At 40.0% G+C, this 24,393-nt stretch overlaps 1 protein-coding gene across 3 annotated transcripts in view; it reads left to right on the forward strand.

The window, feature by feature from the left end:
- The window catches only part of PIGU (phosphatidylinositol glycan anchor biosynthesis class U), a 94,135-nt gene that overhangs the window by 16,099 nt on the left and 53,643 nt on the right, over window positions 1–24,393 (forward strand). For all 3 annotated transcript variants that reach the window (XM_004430501.3, XM_087445373.1, XM_087445374.1), the window contains 4 exons: window positions 8,220–8,279; window positions 9,150–9,212; window positions 16,643–16,752; window positions 19,263–19,363. In XM_004430501.3, coding sequence (XP_004430558.1) covers window positions 8,220–8,279; window positions 9,150–9,212; window positions 16,643–16,752; window positions 19,263–19,363 — 334 coding nt within the window. The remainder of the gene's footprint in view (window positions 1–8,219; window positions 8,280–9,149; window positions 9,213–16,642; window positions 16,753–19,262; window positions 19,364–24,393) is intronic.

Here is a 24,393-nt window from a genome sequence, read left to right on the forward strand (position 1 = left end):
CCACCAACCCTGGTGGCCCACCGTAGCAAGTGGATTTTATTTTTACTCTGATGAGAAGACACTGGAGACTTTTAAACCAGGAGAGAAGTCATCATATGTATTTTACATTTAATAAATATTGCTGTGGATACTGTGAAGGAAATTGACTCTAGGGGCAAGCAGTAAAGCAGGGAAAATGATTAGGGTGCTTATGCAATAGTCTAAGCAGGCTGATGGTGGCTTGGAATTAGGGTGATAACAATAAAGATGATGAAAAGTGATTAGATTCTAAAAAAAAGTGATTAGATTTTAGTTATATTTTCAGAGGTAGACTTGTTAATAGATTTTATTTGAGATATGAAGGCAAGAGAGGATTCAAGGATATTATTTCAAGAATAGCAGGTTTTTGTCCTGAGCAACTGAGTGAATGGTGGTGTTATTTAATGAGATGAGGCATACTGAGGGAGGAGCAGGTTTTAGTGGGGTGGGAAATAAGAGTTCAGATTTCACCACGTTAAGCTGTTGGCTGAAAGTGAAAAGTGGGGAGGGAAGTTGGAGATTGAGGAGGGGGGATGATGTGAAATAGTCCTTGCAGAAAGAATATGTTGAATGAATAAATGGAAGAGCTGTATCTAACCATTTAACCATTGTTTGAAATGTTGTTTCTCTGGGAAAAAGCATTCTTAGATACAGTGAGGGAGCCTAGAACATCTTCTTACTCCTCATCATGTGTGTGCGCGCGCATGTGTGCGTGTAAAGAGGGATAAAGGCATGAGGTAGTAATTTCTAGCTACCAAAACCATGTTAACTTTCTATACCTATATAAGATGACCCCTTTAGGACTGTTAACCTTTAAGAACTCTGAATTAAGAGGCAAGAACACTTGCTTCCCCTGAAAACAGTGAGGAAGACTTCAAACTCAGAGTCCCTTGCTCCCCATTCCTGAATATGAGTTAGTTTGTTTGTAAGCTGGGTGTTCATGAATCAAGAGCTACCTATACTTTAATATAGTTTCTTTGAGGAATAAAATATAAAGAAATAAAATGATGTCAAGCCATGTGAAAGAACATGTTTGAAGAGAAAGTACGTCATTGCTTTGCATTGTTTCTTTCTTAATCTTCAGTAGGTTTTATTATCTAGTTCTTTGGCAAAGTGGAGAAGAAAAATCTGCACAGGAGAGGAAAAAGAAATTTAGCTACTACAGGTTAGATTTTATGATTGCCTTCAACAGATGTTTCTGTTTCTGTGTTTAGCCAAGTACTGATAGTAAAATTGTGAGTTTATCTATATATACCCTACCTTTACTGGGAGTGGTCACCCAAATGGAGATATAGCATAAAGACAGATTATATTCAGTGTATACTTCTCTATAATAGTATAATATGCAGTTAACTACTGTGTACATGTTAGTTCATTATGGAAACCAGCCCATTTGCTGATAGGCTTTTTGAGAACTGTTTGTTCTGTTATTTCTGAGACCTATTTAGTGCCATTCTAAACTATCTGAAGCATCAAAACACTTTGAAAGCAGACTTTTGGTAATATAAATATCAAGTTACTACTTTTTACTGACAAAGATAAATGCAAAAAAGAATCCATTACTAGATAGTTGTAAAAATTTAATCTTTTTAGAACTTGGAAAGGCAAAGCTGATGCCTCTGTTTATAAAAAGAGGTAAAAAGTTGATCTCAGGGGCCAGCCCTGTGGCTTAGCGGTTAAGCGTGTGCACTGTGCTACTGGCGGCCCGGGTTCGGATCCCGGCGCGCACCGACGCACCGCTTCTCCGGCCATGCTGAGGCCACATCCCACATACAACAACTAGAAGGATGTGCAGCTATGACATACAACTATCTACTGGGACTTTGGGGAAAAAAAGGACGAGGATTGGCAATAGATGTTAGCTCAGAACTGGTCTTCCTCAGCAAAAAGAGGAGGATTAGCATGGATGGTAGCTCAGGGTTGATCTTCCTCACAAAAAAAAAAGTTGATCTCAGGTAGCTAACATAGTGAGGTCTACTGTATGCTAGGCACTCTGCTAAGTACTTTGTGCACATTATCATTTAATCCTCCCAAGAACCCTGAGAAATAGGTAATTATTCTTATTTTATTGTTGAGGAAATTAAGGCTCAGGGGGGAAAACAACTTGCCCAGAGATACATAGGTGAAACCTGGTTTTAAACCTGAATCTGACCCCAAAACCTTGTTCTTTCTACCACACTAGCTTATTCTTACTAAAAAGTTGTCGATGACCTTCACAATATTATAGGACACTTTTTTTTGTGTGTGTGTGAGGAAGATTGGCTCTGAGCTAACATCTATTGCTAATCTTCCTCTTTTTGCTTGAGGAAGACTGTTGCTGAGCTAACGTCTGTGCCATTCTTCCTCTATTTTGTACGTGGGACGCTGCCACAGCATGGCTTGATGAGCCGTATGTAGGTCTGCACCCGGGATCCGAACCCATGAACCCCAGGCCACTGAAGTGGAGCGTGCGAACTTAATCACTACGCCACTGGGGCTGGCCCCAGTATGGGATACATTTTTGCCTGTGGTTGGGAATTGAGAAGAGGTGTGCCTGAGACACCAGCATGGGCTCACTAAAACCAAGTCATGCACTTTCCTTCTGGCTGTCTTGGCTTGGTGAACTGGCTTGTAGTAGCAGACCAACCCTCCTGCCTAGAACTAGAAAAGCCGGATGAATACAAAAAATGTCATTGGAAAGTACCAAGATAGCCAGGACCTGAGGGGCTGAGATCGTAGAAGGGAATGTGTGGAAAGTGAAACTGACAGTCTGAGCTGCTTTCTCCTTGATGCATTTACCAGTTTGTAAGTGGCACAGGCTGAGAGGCAGAGAAAGAGAACAGAAATTGGCCATTAAGAGGCTAAGGGCTGAGCAGAACTATTGGCAGTGTCACGGTGCTAGAGAAATACAAATTCGAATGCACAGCCAACTGAGGTGGCAGGGCTCTGGTAAAGGACTTGGCTTCTAGTTGGGACCTCTGAAAGACTACTGTCCAGGAATAAGAGTAGACCACATATAGACTAGTCTTACAAAGACTGAATCCAGCTTCTAATTAGCTAAACCCCTAATAGATTAAGGTGAAACAATTCTATTCTAATTGCTTACCAGAAGTTTAAAGAAATCCTTTCTGGAAGAAAATAGCCTCATCCAGAACCTCTACAGTTTTCCATATACAACATCCATTATTCAATCAAAAATTACCAATCATAGGGGCCGGCCCAGTGGTGTAGTGGTTAAGCTTGCACGCTCTGCTTCAGTAGCCCAGGGTTCACAGGTTTGAATCCCAGGCATGGACCTATGCACCACTTATCAAGCCATGCGATGGAAGGCATCCCACATATAAAGTAGAGGAAAATGGGCATGGATGTTAGCCCAGGGCCAGTCTTCTTCAGCAAAAAGAGGAGGATTGGCAACAGATGTTAGCTCAGGGTTAGTCTTCCTCACACACACAAAAAATTACCAATCATAGTAAAAGATAGATAAAAACAGGCACTAAAGGGCCAGCCCCGGTGGCCTAGTGGTTTAGTTTGGCACGTTCCACTTCGGCGGCCCAGATTCAGTTCCTGGGCACGGACCTACACCACTCCTCTGTCAGTGGCCATACTGTCACGGCAGCTTACATACAAAAAGAGGAAGATTGGCAACAGATGTTAGCTCAGGGAGAATCTTCCTCAGCAAAAAGAGGAAGGTTGGCAACAGATGTTAGCTCAGGGAGAATCTTCCTCAGCAAAAAGAGGAAGGTTGGCAATAGATGTTAGCTCAGGGTGAATCTTCCTCAGCAAAAAAACAAAAATTTGTGAACAATGCTTAATATGTTTAAAAAAATAGGTGAGGGCCAGCCCCGTGGCTTCGTGGTTGGGTGTGTGCGCTCTGCTGCTGGCGGCCTGGGTTCGGATCCCGGGTGCGCACCGACGCACCGCTTCTCCGGCCATGCTGAGGCCGCGTCCCACATACAGCAACTAGAGGATGTGCAACTATGACATACAGCTATCTACTGGGGCTTTGAGGGGAAAAATAAATAAATAAAATCTTTAAAAAAAAAAAAAAATAGGTGACAAGATAGAATACTTCTTTTTTTTTTTTTTTTTACTTATTTATTTTTTTCCCCCAAGCCCCAGTAGATAGTTGTATGTCACAGCTACACATCTTTCTAGTTGCCGTATGCGGGACGTGGCCTCAGCATGGCCGGAGAAGCGGTGCGCCGGTGCACGCCCGGTCTCCGAACCCGGGCCGCCAGCAGCGGAGCGCGCGCACTTAACCGCTAAGCCACGGGGCCGGCCCCTACAAGATAGAATATTTCACCAGGGAACTGGAACATATAAAAATGAATCAAATGGAAATTCTAGAACTGGAAAAGATAACAAATTAATAATGTGATAGGGGGCCAGCCTGGTGGCATAGTGGTTGAGTTCGTGCACTCCGCTTCGGTGGCCTGGGGTTTGTGGGTTTGGATCCCGGGCACGGACCTGCACACTGCTCATCAAGCCATGCTGTGGTGGTGTCCCACATACAAAATAGAGGAAGATTGGCACAGATGTTAGCTTAGGGACAATCTTCCTCAGGCAAAGGAAAAAAAAAAAAAAGAATACAATAGACAGGGTTAACAGCAGATTACACAATGCTAAAGAGAGGATTAGTGATCTGGAAGATAGGTCTTTAGCAAATATCCAGATTGCAGCTTGAAGAGAAAAGTATAGAAAAAAAAGAAAAAAATAAGAGATCTATGAGATACAGTAAAAGGTTTAACATACATACAAATGGAGTTCCAGAATGGGAGGAGAGACATAATGAGGCAGAAACAACATTTGAAGAAATTTGTGGCTGAAAATTTTTTCAAAATTTATGAAATATTACAATTCAAGAAGCTCTATAAACCCAAGCAGGATAAATCAAAGAAGAGCATACAAGGGCCAGCCCCAGTGGCCTAGTGGTTAAGTTCAGCACGCTCTGCTTTGGCAGCCTGGGTTTGGTTCCTGGGTGCAGACCTATACTACTCTGTTAGTGGCCATGCTGTGCTGGCAGCCCACATACTAAAAAATAGAGGAAGATTGGCATGGATGTTAGCTCAGGGCAAATCTTCCTCAGCAAAAAAATAAATAAAAGCTTAAAAAAAAAATAAAAACATACATCATAATAAAACTTCTCAAAACTAAAGATAGATTAAAAACAGCTAAAAGGGGATAATTATCTTTAAAAAACAGCAAGATGGAAACTAACTTTTCAACAAAAATGGTGGAATACAGAAAGAAAATATCTGCCAACATAGAATTCTATACTAAGTGAAACTAGCTCTCAGAAATGAAGGCAAAATAAAGACATTTCCAAGCAAATAAAAATTGATAGACTTTGTTGCCAGCAGACTTACATTTAAAAAAATACAAAAGGTAGAAGGATTATGATCCTCGACAGCATTATGGAATATAGGAAGGAAAAAATAACAGTGAAAAAGGTAAATATGTGGATAAATCTAAATAATTATTGATGTATAAAACAATAATAATGTCTTGTGGGTTTAAAATATATGTTGAATTAAAGCTATAACAACAATAACAGAAAAGGCTGGGAGTAGCTATATGAAGTTAGTGTTCAAAGGTCCTTATGTTGTCTAGGAAGTGGTAAAAGTAATCGTTTTTGTTATACTCTAATTAAAGTCAAAGATGTGTGTCATAATCTTTAAGTTAATGGCTAGAAGAATAGCAGCTAAACGTATAACCAACGAGCTAATAGAGGGGAAAATGGAATAATAAAAAATAATGCAGAATCAAGCAAGAAAGGAGAGAATAGAGTATAGAGAAAATGGGACAAATGTAAAGTGAAATAGTAGGATGGTAAACTTAAACACAAATATATCAGTAATTACATTAAATGTAAATAGACTAAAAATCCAACTAAAAGATAACGATTGTCAGATTGGGTTAAAGAAAAATAATTATATGCTGCTTTTAAGAAAGATCTTATATATAAGAACACAAAAAAGTAGAAAGAAAAAATATAGGAAAAGATATATCATGCAAACATTAATCCAAAGAAGCTGATATAGCTATACTAACAGATAAAGATGACTTTAAGGCAAGAAATATTACTTGAGGTAAAGAAGATTATTTTATAATGATAAAAAGATCAATTCACTGAGAAGATACAGTAATTCTATATATAAATGCATCTAACTACATAGCTTCAAAATGTTTAAAGCAAAAATAATATAACTAAAAGGAAAAATAGACAAATCCAGTCATAGAGGGAGATTTTTAACATACCATTCTTAGTCACTGACATAACTAACAGACCAAAAAATCAATAAAGATATAGAAGATTTGAATAAATTATTAACATACTTAATGTAAATGTCATATATAGAATTTTACACCCATAAATGTTAGTATGCACATTCTTTGCAAGTGTACATGGAGGATTTACCAAAACTGACCATATGATGGCCCATAAAGCAAGTTCCAACACATTTTATTTTATTTTATTTTATTTTATTTTTTTTAAGATTTTATTTATTTTTATTTTTTACCCCCAAAGCCCCATTGGATAGTTGTGTGTCGTAGCTGCACATCCTTCTAGTTGCTGTATGTGGGACTCGGCCTCAGGATGAACGGAGAAGTGGTGCCTCGATGCACACCCGGGATCCGAACCCGGGCCACCAGCATTGCAGCGCGTGCACTTAACCACCAAGCCACAGGGCCGGCCCCCAACACATTTTAAATGACTGAAATAATACAGAGTATTTTCTATGACCACAGGAGAATTAAGCTAAAAATAAATTACAGAAATATAAAAAGAAAACTTACAAATAATTGGAAATGAAACACTGTACATTTTAAAGTAGTCTTAATTAAAGAAGGAATCTTAGTGGAAATATAATATTTTGAACTGAATGATTTTGAAAAAAACAACATATCAAAACTTACATGATGCAGCTGAAACCATACTCAGAGGGAAAATTGTTGTCTTGAGTATATTTGGAAAGAAGAATGTCTGAAAATCAGTGACCTAGTATCATTAGAAAAATAAAAAGCAATTATCCCCAGAAAACGTTGAAAGAAGAATTGTATATTGTATTGTAAAGTTCAGAAATTAATGAAATAGAAAACGAAAGTATAACAATCAGCAAAGCCCAAAGTTGGTTCTTTGAAAGACTAATAAAATTAAGAAATCTCTGATAAAATTTGTCAAGATAGAAAAGAAGGTACATAGGCGCCAGCCCTCTGGCTTAGCGGTTAAGTGTGCGCGCTCCGCTACTGGCGGTCCAGTTCAGATCCCAGGTGTGCACTGACACACCGCTTGTCTGGCCATGCTGAGGCGGCATCCCACATACAGCAACTAAGAAGGATGTGCAACTATGACATACAACTATCTACTGGGGCTTTGGGGAGAAAAAGGGGGAAAAAAAAAAAAGGAGGAGGATTGGCAATAGATGTTAGCTCAGGGCCGGTCTTCCTCAGCAAAAAGAGGAGGATTGGCACGGATGTTAGCTCAGGGCTGATCTTCCTCACCAAAAAAAAAAAAAAGAGAAGGTACAAATTACTAATATTGGGAATGAAAAGTGGACATCACTGTAGTTCCTATAGACACTAAGAAATAAAATATTATGAACAACTTTGTGCCAAAAAATTTGAGACGTTATATGAAATGGACAGATTCCTAGAAAACCACAACTTACCTAAACTGGCGAAGAAAAAATAGCAAATCAGAATAGCGTTTTATCTGTGAAAGAAATTGAATCTGTAATTAAAAATCTTCTCTCAAAGAAAACCCATGCTGAGGTGGTTTTACAGGGAGTGAATTTTCCTGACTCTTTGAGGAGGAAATAACACTAATCATATAAAATGTCTCAGAAAACAGAAGAAGGGAAAACATTTCCCAGTTTATGAGTTCAGCAATCTTGGTCCACTATGGAATTCCCCTTGGCTAATATATATGTCTTAGAACTAAAATTCACCTCATACCTTTAGTGTGTTAACAGTTCTTCAACAGATATTTAATGCATGTCAGATTTTGTTTATTGTCTTTACTCAATTCAGCAGATAGTCCAATGAAACAAAATGATCCAGTGATACTAAATTATTCTCCCTCATATGTACCCTGTCCAACTAACGTAGAACAGTATTCTAGGAAAGAAAGAGATTTTTGTTGACAGAATAGCCTCCTCTCCATCCCCTACCCTGGAAACTGATAATAGTAAGATTTAACTTAATTTGTTTTTTTCCTGCAGACTCCATTAATAATATACCTCTTTCATTTCCTGATTGACTATGCTGAATTGGTATTTATGGTAAGTAACCTTCCACATAAAATCAGTATATATATTTTTAATTTTACAGTCTTTTTTCCTTCTTGTTTTTAAGAAAAAATATCTATTTTAGAAGCTCAGGAGTTTCTCAGAATATAAAAAGCAAAAACCTTATCTTTATTTGAATTCATGGAACTGTGATAGTATTATGGAAGTGTGAGGAGAGGTGTCTGACATCTGGCCAGTTCCAGTTCCTTATACTTTTAAAATTTGATTTATAGACTGTGTAGTGTTGAATTTTCTAGCTCCAGGATTCTGTGATTCACTTTAATTGTGGTGCCACTGTAGAGGGCATCCTGAATTTTCTAAGCATTCTGCCAAGAGATTCTGTCTAGAGGACATGGGCCTGATGAGACTTTCAGGGGCAAGAACCTTCAAAATTGAGATGACAGGGCTATTTTGAGAACATAGTAATTTGAAACACTTGCCTAAACTAGAGTTGACAATCTGGATCAAGTAGCAGGTCCACTGAGATCTTCCTTAATAATTATAATGGCTGCGGTTTATTGAGAACTTGCTATGTGCTAGGCACTTGACGTATGTCAGACCTACAAAACAGTGGGTATTTTTCCCATTTTACAGAAAACTTAAGTAACTTACAATTACAGAACAGATGTGGAACAACAATCTGGTATGAGTCTAGATAGGTCCTAATCCTCAGGGCTTTCCAGTCAGAACTCCCTGAAAAGGCTTTATCTTTGGGTAGTCAAAGTGAGGGTTGAGGTTCTGCCTGACTGTAAGAGTTCAGTACTGGGTAGTCTGCCACCATCCAAAAACTCCAGGCCCTGGCAGCGTTCCATTACTCCTGAACTAATTGGGGTCATTTCCTATTGTTTCTCTTTCTCTTGACAGATAACTGATGCACTCACTGCCATTGCCCTGTATTTTGCAATCCAGGACTTCAATAAAGTTGTGGTGAGTAGCCAGTAGGTGGGACAAAACTGGTGGAATTTGGTAGCCTGCTGGTCTCTGTTATTACAAAGACTCAAAGGTCATATACTTAAGGATCCAACTGTTTTAAAATACTAAGAAGTGGGAATGAAGCTTCTGGCCTGTTCAGCCAGCCCTGAACCAATGAGACAGCTTTACTAATAGAGACAGAAAGATCAGCTTAATCTGTGTAGGTTAATATCCACTCACCTGTGCAAGTTCAGACTGTCTGGAGCAAACAGAGTTAAACTACAATTATATTAATGAGGACCCTTAAAAAGCTTCCATTCCTTTCACCAGTTTTTCTTTTCAAAGGGAAAATGAATACGGCTTTTAACTCACTGTGTTATGCCTATCCGAGGTAAAACTGGATTCCCAATGTAGTTCCTGTTTCCATGCTGAGAGCAATCTTAACTGGAAAATTTGGCATGTATTAAATGCCTGTTGAAAGTATTGATGTAAACTTTAGGCTTAATCCATAAGTAATAGCCAAAGGGAATTGTATAGTGGGACCACTCTCATTTTCCTGGGTTCTGAGAGAGTTAATAGGTTAACCATGTGTACTATCCATGTAGTTATTAAAAAAATTGGCTGCAGTCCTCCTTGATTGGCTGGGAGCCACTGAGAGGATTTAGATCGGGGTGAGAGAAGGCTGCATCCTATTAGTGTTGTCTGTCTGTGGTTCATTTTCACTTCTGTTATCAAGTAATAGAACCAGAAATGGCAGTCTGCCATTCTGTGGCACTGGTCATCAGTAACAAATAAAGCTGGTGAATTCTAGAATTTTAGACCTACAAGAGATTTTTAAAATCTCTAGACTGAGGGTTCTTAACTTGGGGTCCATTTATAGGCTTAATGGGTTTATAAAACCTTGAAATGGTATGAAAAATTATATGTGTACGTGCATATGTCATTTTTTCCAAATGGAGAGTCCATAGTTGTTATCAGTGCTCAAAGAGTCCTTGATTCCTCCCCTAAAGGATTAAGAACTACATTTTAGAGACTTAGTATCACTAAGACCAGGAAGTAAACATCTTTTTTTTTTTTTTATTTTTATTTATTTATTTTTCCCCCAAAGCCCCAGTAGATAGTTGTATGTCATAGCTGCACATCCTTCTAGTTGCTGTATCTAGGACGCGGCCTCAGCATGGCCGGAGAAGCGGTGCGTCGGTGCACGCCCGGGATCTGAACCCAGGCCGCCAGCAGCGGAACGCGCGCACTTAACTGCTAAGCCACAGGGCCAGCCCAGGAAGTATGCATCTTAAACTAATGGAGCATTTGTGACAAGATGAACCTTAAGGGCATTCTGCTAAGTGAAATAAGTCAGACAGAAACAAATACTGTATGATCTCACTTATATGTGGAATCTAAAAAAGTGGAATTCATAGAAACAGAGAGTAGATTGGTTGTTGCCAGGGGTTGGGGGGTGGGGGAAATGGGGAGATGTTGGTCAAGGGTACAAACTTCCAATTATTAAGATGAGTAAGTTCTAGGGATCTAGTATACAGCATAGTGACTCTAGTTAACAATATTGTCTTGTATACTTGAAAGTTGCTAAGAGAGTAGATCTTAAATGCTCTCACCACACACACATACACAAAAGGTAATTATGTGAGGTGATGGATGTCTTAACCTTATTGTGGTAATCATTTTGCAATATATATGTATATCAAATCATCATGTTGTACACCTTAAACGTACACAATGTTATATGTCAGTTATATTTCAAGAAAGCTGGAAAAGAAAAGAAAATTTTAGGGGCTGAGATGAATTGCTTTGACAGGATTCCCTAGAAGGGAGATGAAATAACTGGTCATGAGATTCATACACAGAGGAATTCAGAGGTAAATTAGCATTGGTTATTTTCTTCTCCAAGATAGATTGTTTATGTAAACCACAATCTTTGTTCTTTGAATGATAAAATATTTAGGGGTGAAGGGTCATGATATCTGCAACTTACTTTTTAAATGGTTCAGAAAAAAAAAGCGTGAGTGCTGGGCCGGCCCTGTGGCTTAGCCGTTAAATGCACGCGCTCCGCTACTAGCGGCCTGGGTTCAGATCCCAGGCGCCCACCGACGCACTGCTTTTCCGGCCGTGCTGAGGCCGTGTTCCACATACAGCAACTAGAAGGATGCGCAACTATGACATACAACTATCTACTGGGGCTTTGGGGGGGGCAGGGGAAGAGGAGGATTGGCAATAGATGTTAGCTCAGAGCCGGTCTGCCTCAGCAAAAAGAGGAGGATTAGCACAGATGTTAGCTCAGGGCTGATCTTCCTCACAAAAAAAAAAAAGATCTTCCTCACCAAAAAAAAAAGTGTGAGTGTTTGTGTGTGTAGAGATAAAGGAAATGTGGCAAAATGTTAACAGTTGGTGGATCTAGGTGTTTTATTGAATTATTCTTTTAACTTCTCTGTAGTTTGAAATTTTTCAATATAAAACACTGGAGAAAAAAATATATACATGTCGGCCCGGTGGCGTAGCGGTTAAGTGTGTGCGCTCTGCTGCGGCGGCCCGGGGTTCAGATCCTGGGCACGCTCCAACTCACCGCTTGTCAAGCCATGCTGTGGTGGCGTCCCATATAAAGTGGAGGAAGACGGGCATGGATGTTAGCCCAGGGCCAGTCTTCCTTAGCAGAAAGAGGAGGATTGGCATGGATGTTAGCTCAGGGCTGACCTTCCTCACACACACAAAAATATATATATATATATATACATGTCTGTACCCACCAGTGTGTGTGTGTATGTATATCATATATATGTTATATATATAAATATCTAAGGCAGGATTGGTAGCTTTCATATAAGAACACGATCAGCCAGATCTTTTCAACCAAAATGTAAAACTGAAATATGTTTTAATGAAAGTTGATTAAAAATGCTAAACTTGGGTCTGCCTGGTGGTGTAGCGGTTAAGATCATGTGCTCTGCTTCGGTGGCCTGGGGTTCGCAGGTTTGGATCCTGGGCGCAGACCGACGCATTGCTTTGTCAAGCCACGCTGTGGTGGCGTCCCATATAAAGTAGAGGAAGATGGGCACGGATGTTAGCCCAGGGCTAATCTTCCTCACACACACACAAAAATGCAGCATCATATGTACTCCTATTTTTTTTTCTGTTCATAAAACCATCACACATATACTCCAGTTAAAACAATTTTTAATGGGGGGAGAAGCTTATGTGCAAGCAGTGAAGCTAGGTTTCAGTTAGTTTCCTAACAAAGTGCGGCTTCAGTGTCAATAGGAGAGATACCGTTAATTTACAGCACCAATAATTTTAATTCATTTCTTAATTATTTCTGAGTTTATATGGAAACATATAGTGATTTTTGGTTGTTTCTTTGTGTGCTTTAAAGAGGGAGAGAGAAAACCAAATGAGCTGTTGTCAATACTCTGTTATCACCAAGACTGAATTAAAATTTGGAATAGTTTTGTTTCTCCATCCTCAGAATTCAGCCTTTTGGAACATTAGTTTTCTTGGTCAGAATAAGAGTTTTATTTACACTGTGTCACAAATGAACTCATTCTTTTTTTTTTTTTTTTTTTAAAGATTTTATTTATTTATTTTTTCCCCCCAAAGCCCCAGTAGATAGTTGTGTGTCACAGCTGCACATCCTTCTAGTTGCTGTATGTGGGACGCGGCCTCAGCATGGCCAGAGAAGCAGCACGTCGGTGCGAGCCCGGGATCCGAACCCGGGTCGCCAGCAGTGGAGCGCGCTCACTTAACCACCAAGCCACGGGGCCGGCCCATAAATGAACTCATTCTAAATGGAAGATTTTGATGATGCTAATATACTACTGTTGATTTAAATAGAATATCAGCACATATCTTCCTCAAAATCTTTCCCACTTTGTCATAATGGGCCCATATCATATAGTCTGGAAGCATTTTAGTCTTGCTGTGATTTGAGACTTTTTATCCGTGGTAATGAAGCTGCGTCTACACCCAGATGCATCCTGGAAAACTGTGGTGCAGAGACAGGGGACTCCATTCCCACCTCATCTCTGACTGTTAGCTTGTGGAATATGAATGCTAATTGCTTTTTTTTTAAATATATATATATATTTTTTCCCCAAAGCCCCAGTAGATAGTTGTACGTCATAGTTGCACATCCTTCTAGTTGCTGTATGTGGGACACGGCCTCAGCATGGCCAGACAAGCGGTACGTCAGTGCGCGCCCAGGATCCGAACCTGGGCCGCCAGTAGCGGAGTGCGTGCACTTAACCGCTAAGCCACGGGGCCGGCCCTGCTGATTGATTTTGACCAGTTGATTCTCATGACATTTTACATCTGCCTCACTTGACAAAAGCCACCTAAGTCTAGTCTGTCCTTATCTGAGATCATGCTTCCTATTTGGAATTCAGAATTCGTGTTACAAAGCTGCAGGTAGTTTGATTGGGAGTGATAAAAACCTGTATCCCCTTAATGTGATTAGAGGGTTGTGAATTTGGAGGATAGGCTCCTGAATTTGGAAGGGGCTCCTGAATTTGGAAGGTGCTGAGACTAACAGTTGGAGATGCTGTGGTGGGGGAGTATTCACCCCGCACCCTCTGCCCTGGCACCATAGGTTTTGAGGATGCAAATGGGTGTAGACACAGTTTCAATGGTTAGAAAAAACCCTGTATTTGAAGTAGGGGAGTTATGTCCTTGCAAAATCAAATCTTGCAAGGGACAAGGAAAGGGCTGCATGGGGGAATGGATAAAAAGGAATGAAAACTCCCCCTGGAGATATTTTTTAATTCAAAAATTTCTACTGAAATATAACACACATGGAAAAGTGTACAAGCTTCTGTGTATAAGCTGATTAATGATCACAAAGGTAACACATCCAGGTAATTACCCTTTAGGTCACTTTTAACCTCTCCTGTGACAGCTGTAAATCTCATCATTGTCAAGGCTGCTGAATATATCTAGAAATACTTATCTATGGATTTTAAATTGTACTCCTTAACCTCATTATTTTTATACTTCTAGTATTTTCTCTTTTTTTTTAAATTTTATTTATTTATTTTTCCCCCAAAGCCCCAGTAGATAGTTGTACATCATAGTTGCACATCCTCCTAGTTGCTGCATGCGGGACACGGCCGCAGCATGACTGGAGAAGTGGCGCGTCGGTGTGTGCCCGGCATCCGAACCCTGGTCGCCAGCAGCCAAGTGCGTGCACTTAACCGCCAAGCCACAGGGCCGGCCCTCTAGTATTTTCTTGATGTGTGCATGTATGTGTTTGATTTTCCTTAGATTTTTAGCTACTTTCCTGTCTCTAACTGAATGCAGTGGGAATTTTTAAAAGGGATTTTGTGCTTAGGGGAGCTGAGTCAGTATTGAGCCTGTGAGGCCAGGCATTATGGCAGCTGTGCTGGGGAGATTAGGGGAGACAAAGAGGGGTAGAGACTCAAGATTGTTGACCTGACTGCCCTTTTCTCCTGGAGACTCTCCTTTCATAAAATCTTTCTGTTTTAAAGTATTTTGGAAGATTGAGGTTACAAGGAAGTACTTTTCTTTCATTGTTGGCACAATGTCACCTTTGCCCAGGGTCTACATCCCTGTTTGGCTGCCTCCATCTCTTACTGTAGTCCTGCTGGCTGGCTTCTAGCCTGGGGAATGGTTCTGCATTCCCACCTGTCTCTCTGGCTGCTCGGAGATGAACTCCTTGTTTCCTTTTACCAGCCTTCTTTGTGGATCTCACACCCTCCAGGTGGCCTTCTTTTTGCAGTAGAACTCCAGATCCCTTAGGTAATGGGGCCTCCGTCCTTCTACGCTGCTGCAGCTGTCCTCACTAAGTGCTTTGTTTGCTGAGCCAGCCCCCTTCTCTCTGATAAAAGCACCTTAGTTTATATTTTGTCCTTTTAATTAAACAACCCCAGCTGTGAATGGCAGCATAAATCTTACTGAAGATAATTCCCACCACTTAACTTGGACTGTCAGAGATGATCAAAGGGAAGTTTTTGAAGTTTGTTCAGGTTTTCTGATTAAGCCTCTACCTAAACCTATGCAAGAAATCTGAGGTTACCTGCATTCTGGTGATGACCCCTTGATTTTCTTTTAAACTGAAAGATGGCTCTTTAAAAATTTTTTTTTAATTTACAATTTTTTAAAATTCTAAAATAACTAAAACTTGCAAAAATATATGAAGAATAATACTGTGAACCTATTTCAGCTTAAAAAATAAAACATTCCACATATAGTTGCCTCTTTCTGATTCTTTCATCCCCCCCCACCAGTTGCCACTGTTCTCAATTTAGTGTTTATCATTCCCACACATGGCCTTAACTTTTACTACATTTGTAAATATCCCTAAATAACATATAGTGCTATTTTGCATGCTTTTAACTTTATGTAAATGGTATAGTGCAGTATATGTTCTGTAGTCATCTGCTTTTTTCATCATTAAGTCTTTAATCACACGCAAGTAGTTAAGCACTTGCTACTTTGGTTCCTTTGAATTGCTCTGTTTTATAATATGTTGCAGCATTGATTTTATACTGTCTAAATAAGATTCTCTGATCATTAAATCAGCAGGGCTACCCATTTGGGGTTCAGAGGTTTTTTCCATCTATATTCTGACCCATGTTTGCTTATAGGATTGCCTAACTTTTTTTCATTCTGGAACACAGCCATGAACTTGTTGGGATACACCAGGGGACGGCAAGAGCTTTCCACCCACATCTCACTCGCTCTTAACTGTCCAGCTGCCCAGCCATACCCAGCCCTCCTCCTCCTTCTCCTCATCATGGCGATTGCCCAGTTCCTCTGTGGAAGTCAAAAACTTGAAACAGGAGAGCTTGAAGAAAACCCAGGATACTGTGACATTCAGGGGATCATTTCACTTTGCATGAAAATAGTTTGCTTTGCTGATTGAACTTTGGAGTCCTTAGGCCACTGATGATAACTCTTCAAAATGGCTAAAACTTTGCTTTGCCACTCAGTCTTTCAGCATATTTATTGTTTGCTCACTGTGCCAAGTATTGGCAAATAACATGGTCCTTGCCCTCATGGAACTCAGTCTAGTGAGGAAGACAGATATCAGTCACATAAATTAATTAAAAAGTTATAATTGTGAACAGTGCTGTGAAAGAATGTATATTATAGGGAGATTTTACCTAGGGTGGGGTGGGGGCTGAGTGTGCCTTCCTGAGGAAGTGATGATTTGACTGAGATCTAAAGACTATGTGGGAGTTAACGAGGGAAACAGAAGAGGTTGTTCCAGGTTAGATGCAAAGTCCTAGGAGCAGGAAGGGTGTGGTATGTTTGTGGCACTTGAACCCAGAAAGTGAGAAGTGAGGAGATCGAGTGTGAGATGAGCTTGGAGAGGTAGGGCCAGACCAGCTGGGGCCATGTGTGCCATGGAAGGACTTTTATCTTCATCCTAAAAGCAATGGAAGGTAATTTGTTTCATATGTTTTGTCATTTTTTTCCAGTTTAAAAAGCAGAAACTCCTCCTAGAACTAGACCAGTATGCCCCAGATGTTGCCGAACTCATCCGAACCCCTATGGAAATGCGTTACATCCCTCTGAAAGTGGCCTTGTTGTAAGTATTCTCTGACAAAACAGGGCTCAGTGCCAACAAATGCGAGGAAAGTCTGATGAGACTTTCTCATGTTGTTTGTTGTATTTTTGGAGATTTGCAGTCTTAGTCATCAAGTATTTGCTGTAGTTCTGTTGCACAACTGGGGTTCTGGCCAGCAAAAGAGACAGAGCCATTCTGTTTCTGTTGGGACAAAGCCTCACACAGGGACATGCACAATCAACCCTTCACAAATGCTTTTTCCCTCGATGCTGATCTGGGCTCCAGCCTACTTCTACCCAGTGTTTCTAAAAAAAAGTTCTTCAGTTGTGATATATGGATTGAACAAAATTCTGATCTTTATGTGGCTGTTCTTTCGAGCAGCTCCTATGTTTTATGTATTATTTAGTCGCACATTTGTGGTTCAGAAATTGAAGTAAAGTGCCCAACAGACCCATCCTAGCTAGGTGACCAGTATGGGAGAGTGAAACTTATTGAGTCTTTATGAAAAAATTTCCTAGGAGTACTCAGTGTTGCCAGTAAGTTTAATTCTTTCAGGTTATTCCTGTTTATATTCCTGGGATAGGCAAATGTAAATAATTATTCAGTCAACCAATAGTCATTGAATACTAATAATATACTAGTTTCTAGGGATACACAGTAAACAGGACAGACAAGTTTCCTTGTGGAAAAACATGACCTTAGAACTTCAGAATTAGAAGGGGCCTTATGAGCACAATTTAATCAACCCTCTGCCTTGTGTGTGCCTCTCCTGTTCAGTATTCCAGATAAGTAGCTGTGCAGCTGCCTCCTGAACAACACCTGCTGTTTAGAAATGGCTCCCCCCCACCTCCCACCAAGCAATTTTGAGGTATCAGTTCCTATTTGTATATTTCAGAAATATTGGTGGGAACTACCTAATAGAACCAGAGGTTTAGCAACATTATGAATCCCTTATGGACTCATATGTCCCTTGGGGGTAGTTTTGTAATAGCAGCAGCCATTTCTTTAAAACCTTGTGTAACAAGCCTATCTGTAATTGCTGAAAAAACCACTAACAATTTCTGGGCCTTTGGCTTTAGAACTGCTAATCTTACAGCCATGGGAGGTATTGAATTTAAGGTCTTTATTTGTGAATAATAATTATAATCTCTTCCTGAGACACTGGTATGTTTCTTCCTAACTGATAATCAGAATTATGTAACTGGTCTCCCTTTTCACTTTGTCTGCCAGGAAACTCAGAGCCAGATTTGAAGCTGATTTATAACAATGCTGTAGAATATCCGTTTGGTCTTCTTTATCTGGCCTTTACTTTTTCCTTTTATTTATGCTTTCCCTAGTCTAGCTTCTTTATTTCTCTTTTTTTTGGGGAGGAAGATCAGCCCTGAGCTAACATCCATGCTAATCCTCCTCTTTTTGCTGAGGAAGACCAGCTCTGAGCTAACATCTATTGCCAATCCTCCTCCTTTTTTTCCCCCAAAGCCCCAGTAGATAGTTGTATGTCATAGTTGCACATCCTTCTAGTTGCTGTATGTGGGACATGGCCTCAGCATGGCTGGAGAAGCGGTGCATCGGTGCGCGCCCGGGATCCGAACCCGGGCTGCCAGTAGCGGAGTGCAGGCGCTTAACTGCTAAGCCACGGGGCCGGCCCTCTCTTTTTGTTTTGCTGTTATTTTTTATCTGTTCTCATTTGAGCTGCCTCAAATCTTTTGTGGAAGCAGGATAGAAATAAAAATAATAATCCATTATGACTATATAAGATTTTCCTACTCAGCATTTCAAATTCATTTTCTCAGTCTATTCCTTCCCACGTCACGAAAAGACTAGGTGTTTCAGCTTAATTCATTCCCAGTGAAAGTTTAAGATGTCCTGTGAAGTTCTATGGCAACTAGCTTGTTGAATTCAGCAGGTGCTTATTCTGTCCTTGGGATCTGGCTTGGTGGATACAGCTTGGCTACCAAAACGGCTAAAGCTAAGCTACTCTGACCTCTTGAATGGGGGTAGCCTGTGTCAGAGCTTAGAAACCTGACTGAGGAAAAAGTACTTTCCTGATTTTTAGAGACAGCTGTAGCCGTTCCTGAAGTATATGGCCCTGTGAGAATTGGTAGAATTTTATCATTTTTGAAGTCTCTAGTAGTAGAAAGAACATCGGTTTTAAAGCCAGAAAAACCTGATTTGGGATGTATTTATTAGCTTGTGAAACCTTGGCAAGTTACTTCACCACTGAGTCTCACTTTTCTCATCTGCAAAACGGGAATCATGTTATTGCTAGTTTGCAGGATCTCTGTGATGATTAAATACAACAGTTTTCCATATAACACATAGCACAGAATAGGCAGCGAATGTTCAATGCCTTTTACTCATTGGCCTCAACCAACTCCATTCTCTTTTACTTAGGAGAACTCATTTCTAAGAAGCTGCCTTCCCTTGAGTATGCTTTTAGTACATCTCTGGAACTTCCTGGCTCTGGTGGCCTGGACTTCCTGGTCCTTTGGCCAGGATTACTAATAACAAATATGTGTGTTTTCCCCCAGCTATCTCTTAAATCCCTACACGGTCTTGTCCTGTGTTGCCAAGTCTACATGTGCCATCAACAACACCCTCATTGCTTTCTTCATTTTGACTACGATAAAAGGTAAGTCCCCAAAGGAAAGTACAAAACTCAGTCCCTGGTTTGTGTAGGGTTTTGTAACACTTATGCTGTGGATTTAAAAAAAAAAAAAAATGCAACACTTAAAAACATTTTTTGAAATTATGAAAGTAATGCAAGATTATTATAGAAAATTTAGCTAAGACAAGAGAAAAAATTAATTAAAACATCCTGAAATTCTACCACTCAGAGAGTCACTGTTAACGTAGTTAAAACAAACAAGCCAACACATACTTCTAAAAAGCTTAATGATAATAGCAGCCTTCTGCCTCTCTCTTTCCACCCCTAGTTCAGCTTCACAAAGAAACTACTTTCTGTCTTTTGCTAGTATTTATTTCCATATTTCTTTTTTTTTTTTTAAAGATTTTATTTTTATTTATTTTTTCCCCCCAAAGCCCCAGTAGATAGTTGTGTGTCATAGCTGCACATCCTTCTAGTTGCTGTATGTGGGACGCGGCCTCAGCATGGCCGGAGAAGCAGCGCGTCGGTGCGAGCCCGGGATCCGAACCCGGGTCGCCAGCAGCGGAGCGCGCGCACTTAACCACTAAGCCACGGGGCCAGCCCAGTACCTATATTTTATGACGCTATGTATTATTCACTGCTGGGCAAAGTAGTAACTATGATTACTTTTTCTTTCTTGTACAACCTTTTATTTTTCCCAGGGTTAATACTTGTCTTTTTTTTTTTTTTTTCGCTTGTTGGGTTTTTTGCTTACTCTTTTTGTACCAATCACTGTTTTTTCCCCTAGTTGCTCTGCTAGATCTGCCAGGTGCCTAACGATAGTTTTAAAAAAATACTTAAATACATCGAACAGTCTGTCAGTTCCATTATTATTCTGGAGACCTCCCTCACACATCCTCCATCCTGCCCCAGTCTATCCTGATTGTTGTCTGGGCCTGGTGCAAAGCTGTCATACTGGGACTTCCTTTATAATCCTCTTGTGTTGTATGCCTTCTTTCCTGGATTCCTTCTCTCCTTTATTGATTTTTTTCCCTCTATTTTGCTAAAGTACTTCCTTTAGTAATTTTCTAAGAAAGAGTGTATGAGATATATATTTTGAGTCATTCCAGGTCTGAAAAAAGTCTTTGTTCTAGTTTAGCACCAAATTAATAGTTGGGGCAAGGTATAGAATTCTAGACTGGAAAAACTTTTTCTTCACATTTTTGCCGGCATTGCTTCACTGCCTTCTAGCATCCTGGTTGCTACTGAGCAGTTTGATGCCATTATGTGTAACCTAATTTTTCTTTCTGAAAGATTTAGGATCTTCTTTTTTTTTTTTTTTTTTTAAAGATTTTATTTATTCATTTTTTTTCCCCCCAAAGCCCCAGTAGATAGTTGTATGTCATAGGTTCACATCCTTCTAGTTGCTGTACGTGGGACTCGGCCTCGGGTTGGACGGAGAAGTGGTGCCTTGGGGCGTGCCCGGGATCCGAACCCCGGCCTCCAGCATCAGAGCGTGCGCACTTAACCGCTAAGCCACGGAGCCGGCCCTAGGATCTTCTTTTTATCCTCAGTGTTTTGAAATTTCATGATGCTATGTCTTAACATGAGTCTTTTTTCATTCATTATGCTGGGCACATGGTAGGCCCTTTTAACATAGAGACTAGAGTCCTTTAGTTTTAGAAGATATTCCTGTACTATTTTTCAAATTCTCTCTTCTGTTTTCTCTGTCCTCTTGTTTGGGACATCTGTTGGACATTGGAGTTTCTTGATTGATCTAATTTGCATATTTTATTTTCTATTTATTTTTCCATCTTTTTTACTTACTTCCTCTTTTTCTGGAATATTTCATTGTTTTTATCTTCCAACTCTTCTATTTAATTTTTTATTTTTATATTATATTTTTAAATTGTTTCTTGGTCTCCAGTTGTTTCTTTGAAGCATCCTATTATTTTGTTACCATAATGTCCTCTCTTATCTCTCTATTTTTTTTTTTGAGTTTCCATCTGTTCCAAGTATAGTCTCTCTCTCTCACTTGTCCCTCCTTTTTTTATCTGTTTGTTTTGGGCTCTGTCTTTCATATGGGAAGATTTTCTCTAATTTGTGGTGATCCTTGGCTGTCTGTTATTTAAGAGTAAGGCACTAACATGTTGATTTGAGACTCTGTGCATGGGCAGGACTTGATGGATCATTCTCACTGTGGGGAGATGAGGCAGTGGGCTGACCTTTTTTGTTGGAAGTATCCCTAAGTGTCATCATTTATAGATTTTCTTTTCCTCTGAAACGATTTAGTTTCTCCAGAGGGAAATCTTCTAATTTCCTGCCTTAAGGTAACAGAGTTGGAGTTGCAGTGGGGTGAGGGGGTTCATGTGACCAACTACTGGACTTGTGAGAGCAGGAACAAGGGAGGTTGCAATATATAGACTTTATTTAATCACATTACTTTTCAGCTCACACTCTCTTCAGCCCGTTACTATGCTTAGTATCCCCTAGACTTGTGCCTGTTTAGTTAATTTTCTTCAGAACTGTAGTCTCTGGGGATGGAGTAGAAAGTTAGAAGGAATGGGGTATGTAGGGGTAGTCACCTGTCTGCACATAGCTGAGATGAGACCTGAGCTTCTTACTGGTCAGTATACCAACTTTCAGCTTGATTTTCATCTCTGTACCTTATCCCCACCTTCCACAGCACCTGATGCCTTCAAGGTGCTAAATTTCTCAGAAGTTCTCTGGAGTGAGTTGGCCTGATTTTTATTGGTATTCCTTTCTGTAGGCTATTGAGCTGTAATTTCTTCCATATTGCTAAGTCATTTATCCCTCTTCCATCTGCTTTATGTGTCTACTATTGTGTTAAAATTATTTTTGCTATAATCTCTTCTCCTGTTCTTTGTGGCTTAAGACTAGTTTTATTCCTTTATTGTCATTTTAGTGAGTTTTTGGAGGAAGAGATGATACACATGTGATTAATCTACCATTTTTAACTGGAAGTTTATTAGCATTTGGGGTATATATTTCCAGATTTTTCCCACGTTTTTCTTTTAGACTTTTAAATATTGTATCAATTAACTATTGCCACAAAAATGTTATTTAACAAACCACTCCAAAACTCAGAGGCTTAAAAGAACAATAAACATTTACTTAGCTCATCTATCTATAAGTCAGCTAGAGGTCAGCCGATCTAGGTGGCTAGGCAGTTTGTTGATTTCGTCGGGGCTCATTCATGCATCAGTGGCTGGCTGGAGTTGGCTAATCTAGGCCGGGCTCCTCTCCATATATCTGTAATCCTCCTGGACCAAGAGATTAATTTAGGCATGTTCTTTTTTTTTTTTTTTTGTGAGGAAAATCAGCCCTGAGCTAACATCCCTGCTAATACTCCTCTTTTTGCTGAGGAAGACCGGCTCTGAGCTAAAATCTATTGCCAATCCTCTTCCTTTTTTCCCCAAAGCCCCAGTAGATAGTTGTATGTTATAGTTGCACATCCTTCCAGTTGCTGTATGTGGGATGCGGCCTCAGCATGGCTGGAGAAGCAGTGCGTCAGTTCGCGCCCGGGATCCAAACCCAGGCCTCCAGTAGCGGAGTGCGCACACTTAACCGCTAAGCCACGGGGCTGGCCCCAGGCATGTTCTTCTAATAAGGATGGCAGAGGCACAACTGTGAGTAAGCCCAATCAGGCATGCGCTTTTTAAGTTTCTGGTTGCATAACATGTCCTAGCATTCCATTGATCAAAGCATAACACATGGCAGAGCCCAGGAGTGGAGACTTCCATCCTGTCCACAATGGGAAGGCACTGCAAAGTTACATGGCAAAGGGCCTGGACATAAGGAGGGGTGGAGAATTGGGGCCAATAGTACAATCTACCACATATATCAATAAACATCTAGTCTGTCATTTTAAATAGCGGCATACTATTCCATTGTATGGATGAATGTATAGAAATTCTTTAACCAACTTCTACTATTAAATATTTAGGTAATTTTCCAGTTTTCAGCTATTTAAGTAATACTACAATTAATTTTCTAATGTACAGTAATTTTTGCACCCATGTTCAGTTATTTTTGTACAATAAAGTCCTAGAAATAGAATTATTGTGTCAGGGCCGGCCCCATGGCTTAGTGGTTAAGTGCACGCGCTCCGCTGCTGTCAGCCCGGGTTCGGATCCCGGGTGCGCACCAATGCACTGCTTCTCCGGCCATGCTGAGGCCACGTCCCACATACAGCAACTAGAAGGATGTGCAACTATGACATACAACTATCTACTGGGGCTTTGGGGAGAAAAAGGGGAAAAAAAGGAGGAGGATGGGCAATAGATGTTAGCTCAGAGCCAATCTTCCTCAGCAAAAAGAGGAGGATTAGCATGGATGTTAGCTCAGGGCTGATCTTCCTCACAAAAAAAAAAAAAAAGATTACTGAAATTTATTGCTAAATTGCCTTTAAGAGTTTTACCAATTTATACTCCTGTAAGAAGTGTATGAAAGTCCTTATTTCTCTAAATTGTTGCTTAATAGTTTGCATACTCGGGAAATAATCAAAAGTTGTACATAGAACCTTTTATTTACAGTTTACTTACCTTTTCTAGAGTGGCACATGGGAATGACTTAGATCTTCATAAGACATTGTTTCTCTTGGAGTGGTTGTGGCTGGTCTTTCTGTAGACCCTTTAGCTTAACTTATTATCAGGTTATTTAAAAAGACTAGATATTACCTAAGCCAAATTGTCTTATTCTGAAGATTGTGGTCATTTTATCAGAAACAGCTCTGAAATAGTGAAGACTCTTTGCTGTTGGTGAATTCTCCTTGCCTCAGTCCCTATTTCCAGAGTATCAGGCTCAGGTAGACTCATTTATCAAGACTCATTATCAATTAAAATAAAGGAATATATGCTGCAGCCTGGCAGAAGGAACTGTGAGCACGGGCCTTTGGAAATGTCACCATTAAAATCACTGAGCGCAAAGATAGAAAGACTGAAGACATGGCCTCTGAAGGTGGTTGCAGTAGGAATCTGACACAAAAATGTAAAGTATGCTATTTTAAAAACATCTTTTGTACAACCCTTTAAATCAATGGAAAGGTTTTCTTT

Source organism: Ceratotherium simum, chromosome 21 (assembly GCF_057802395.1).
Source record: "Ceratotherium simum simum isolate JZ-2026a chromosome 21, ASM5780239v1, whole genome shotgun sequence".
Taxonomy (NCBI): domain Eukaryota; kingdom Metazoa; phylum Chordata; class Mammalia; order Perissodactyla; family Rhinocerotidae; genus Ceratotherium; species Ceratotherium simum.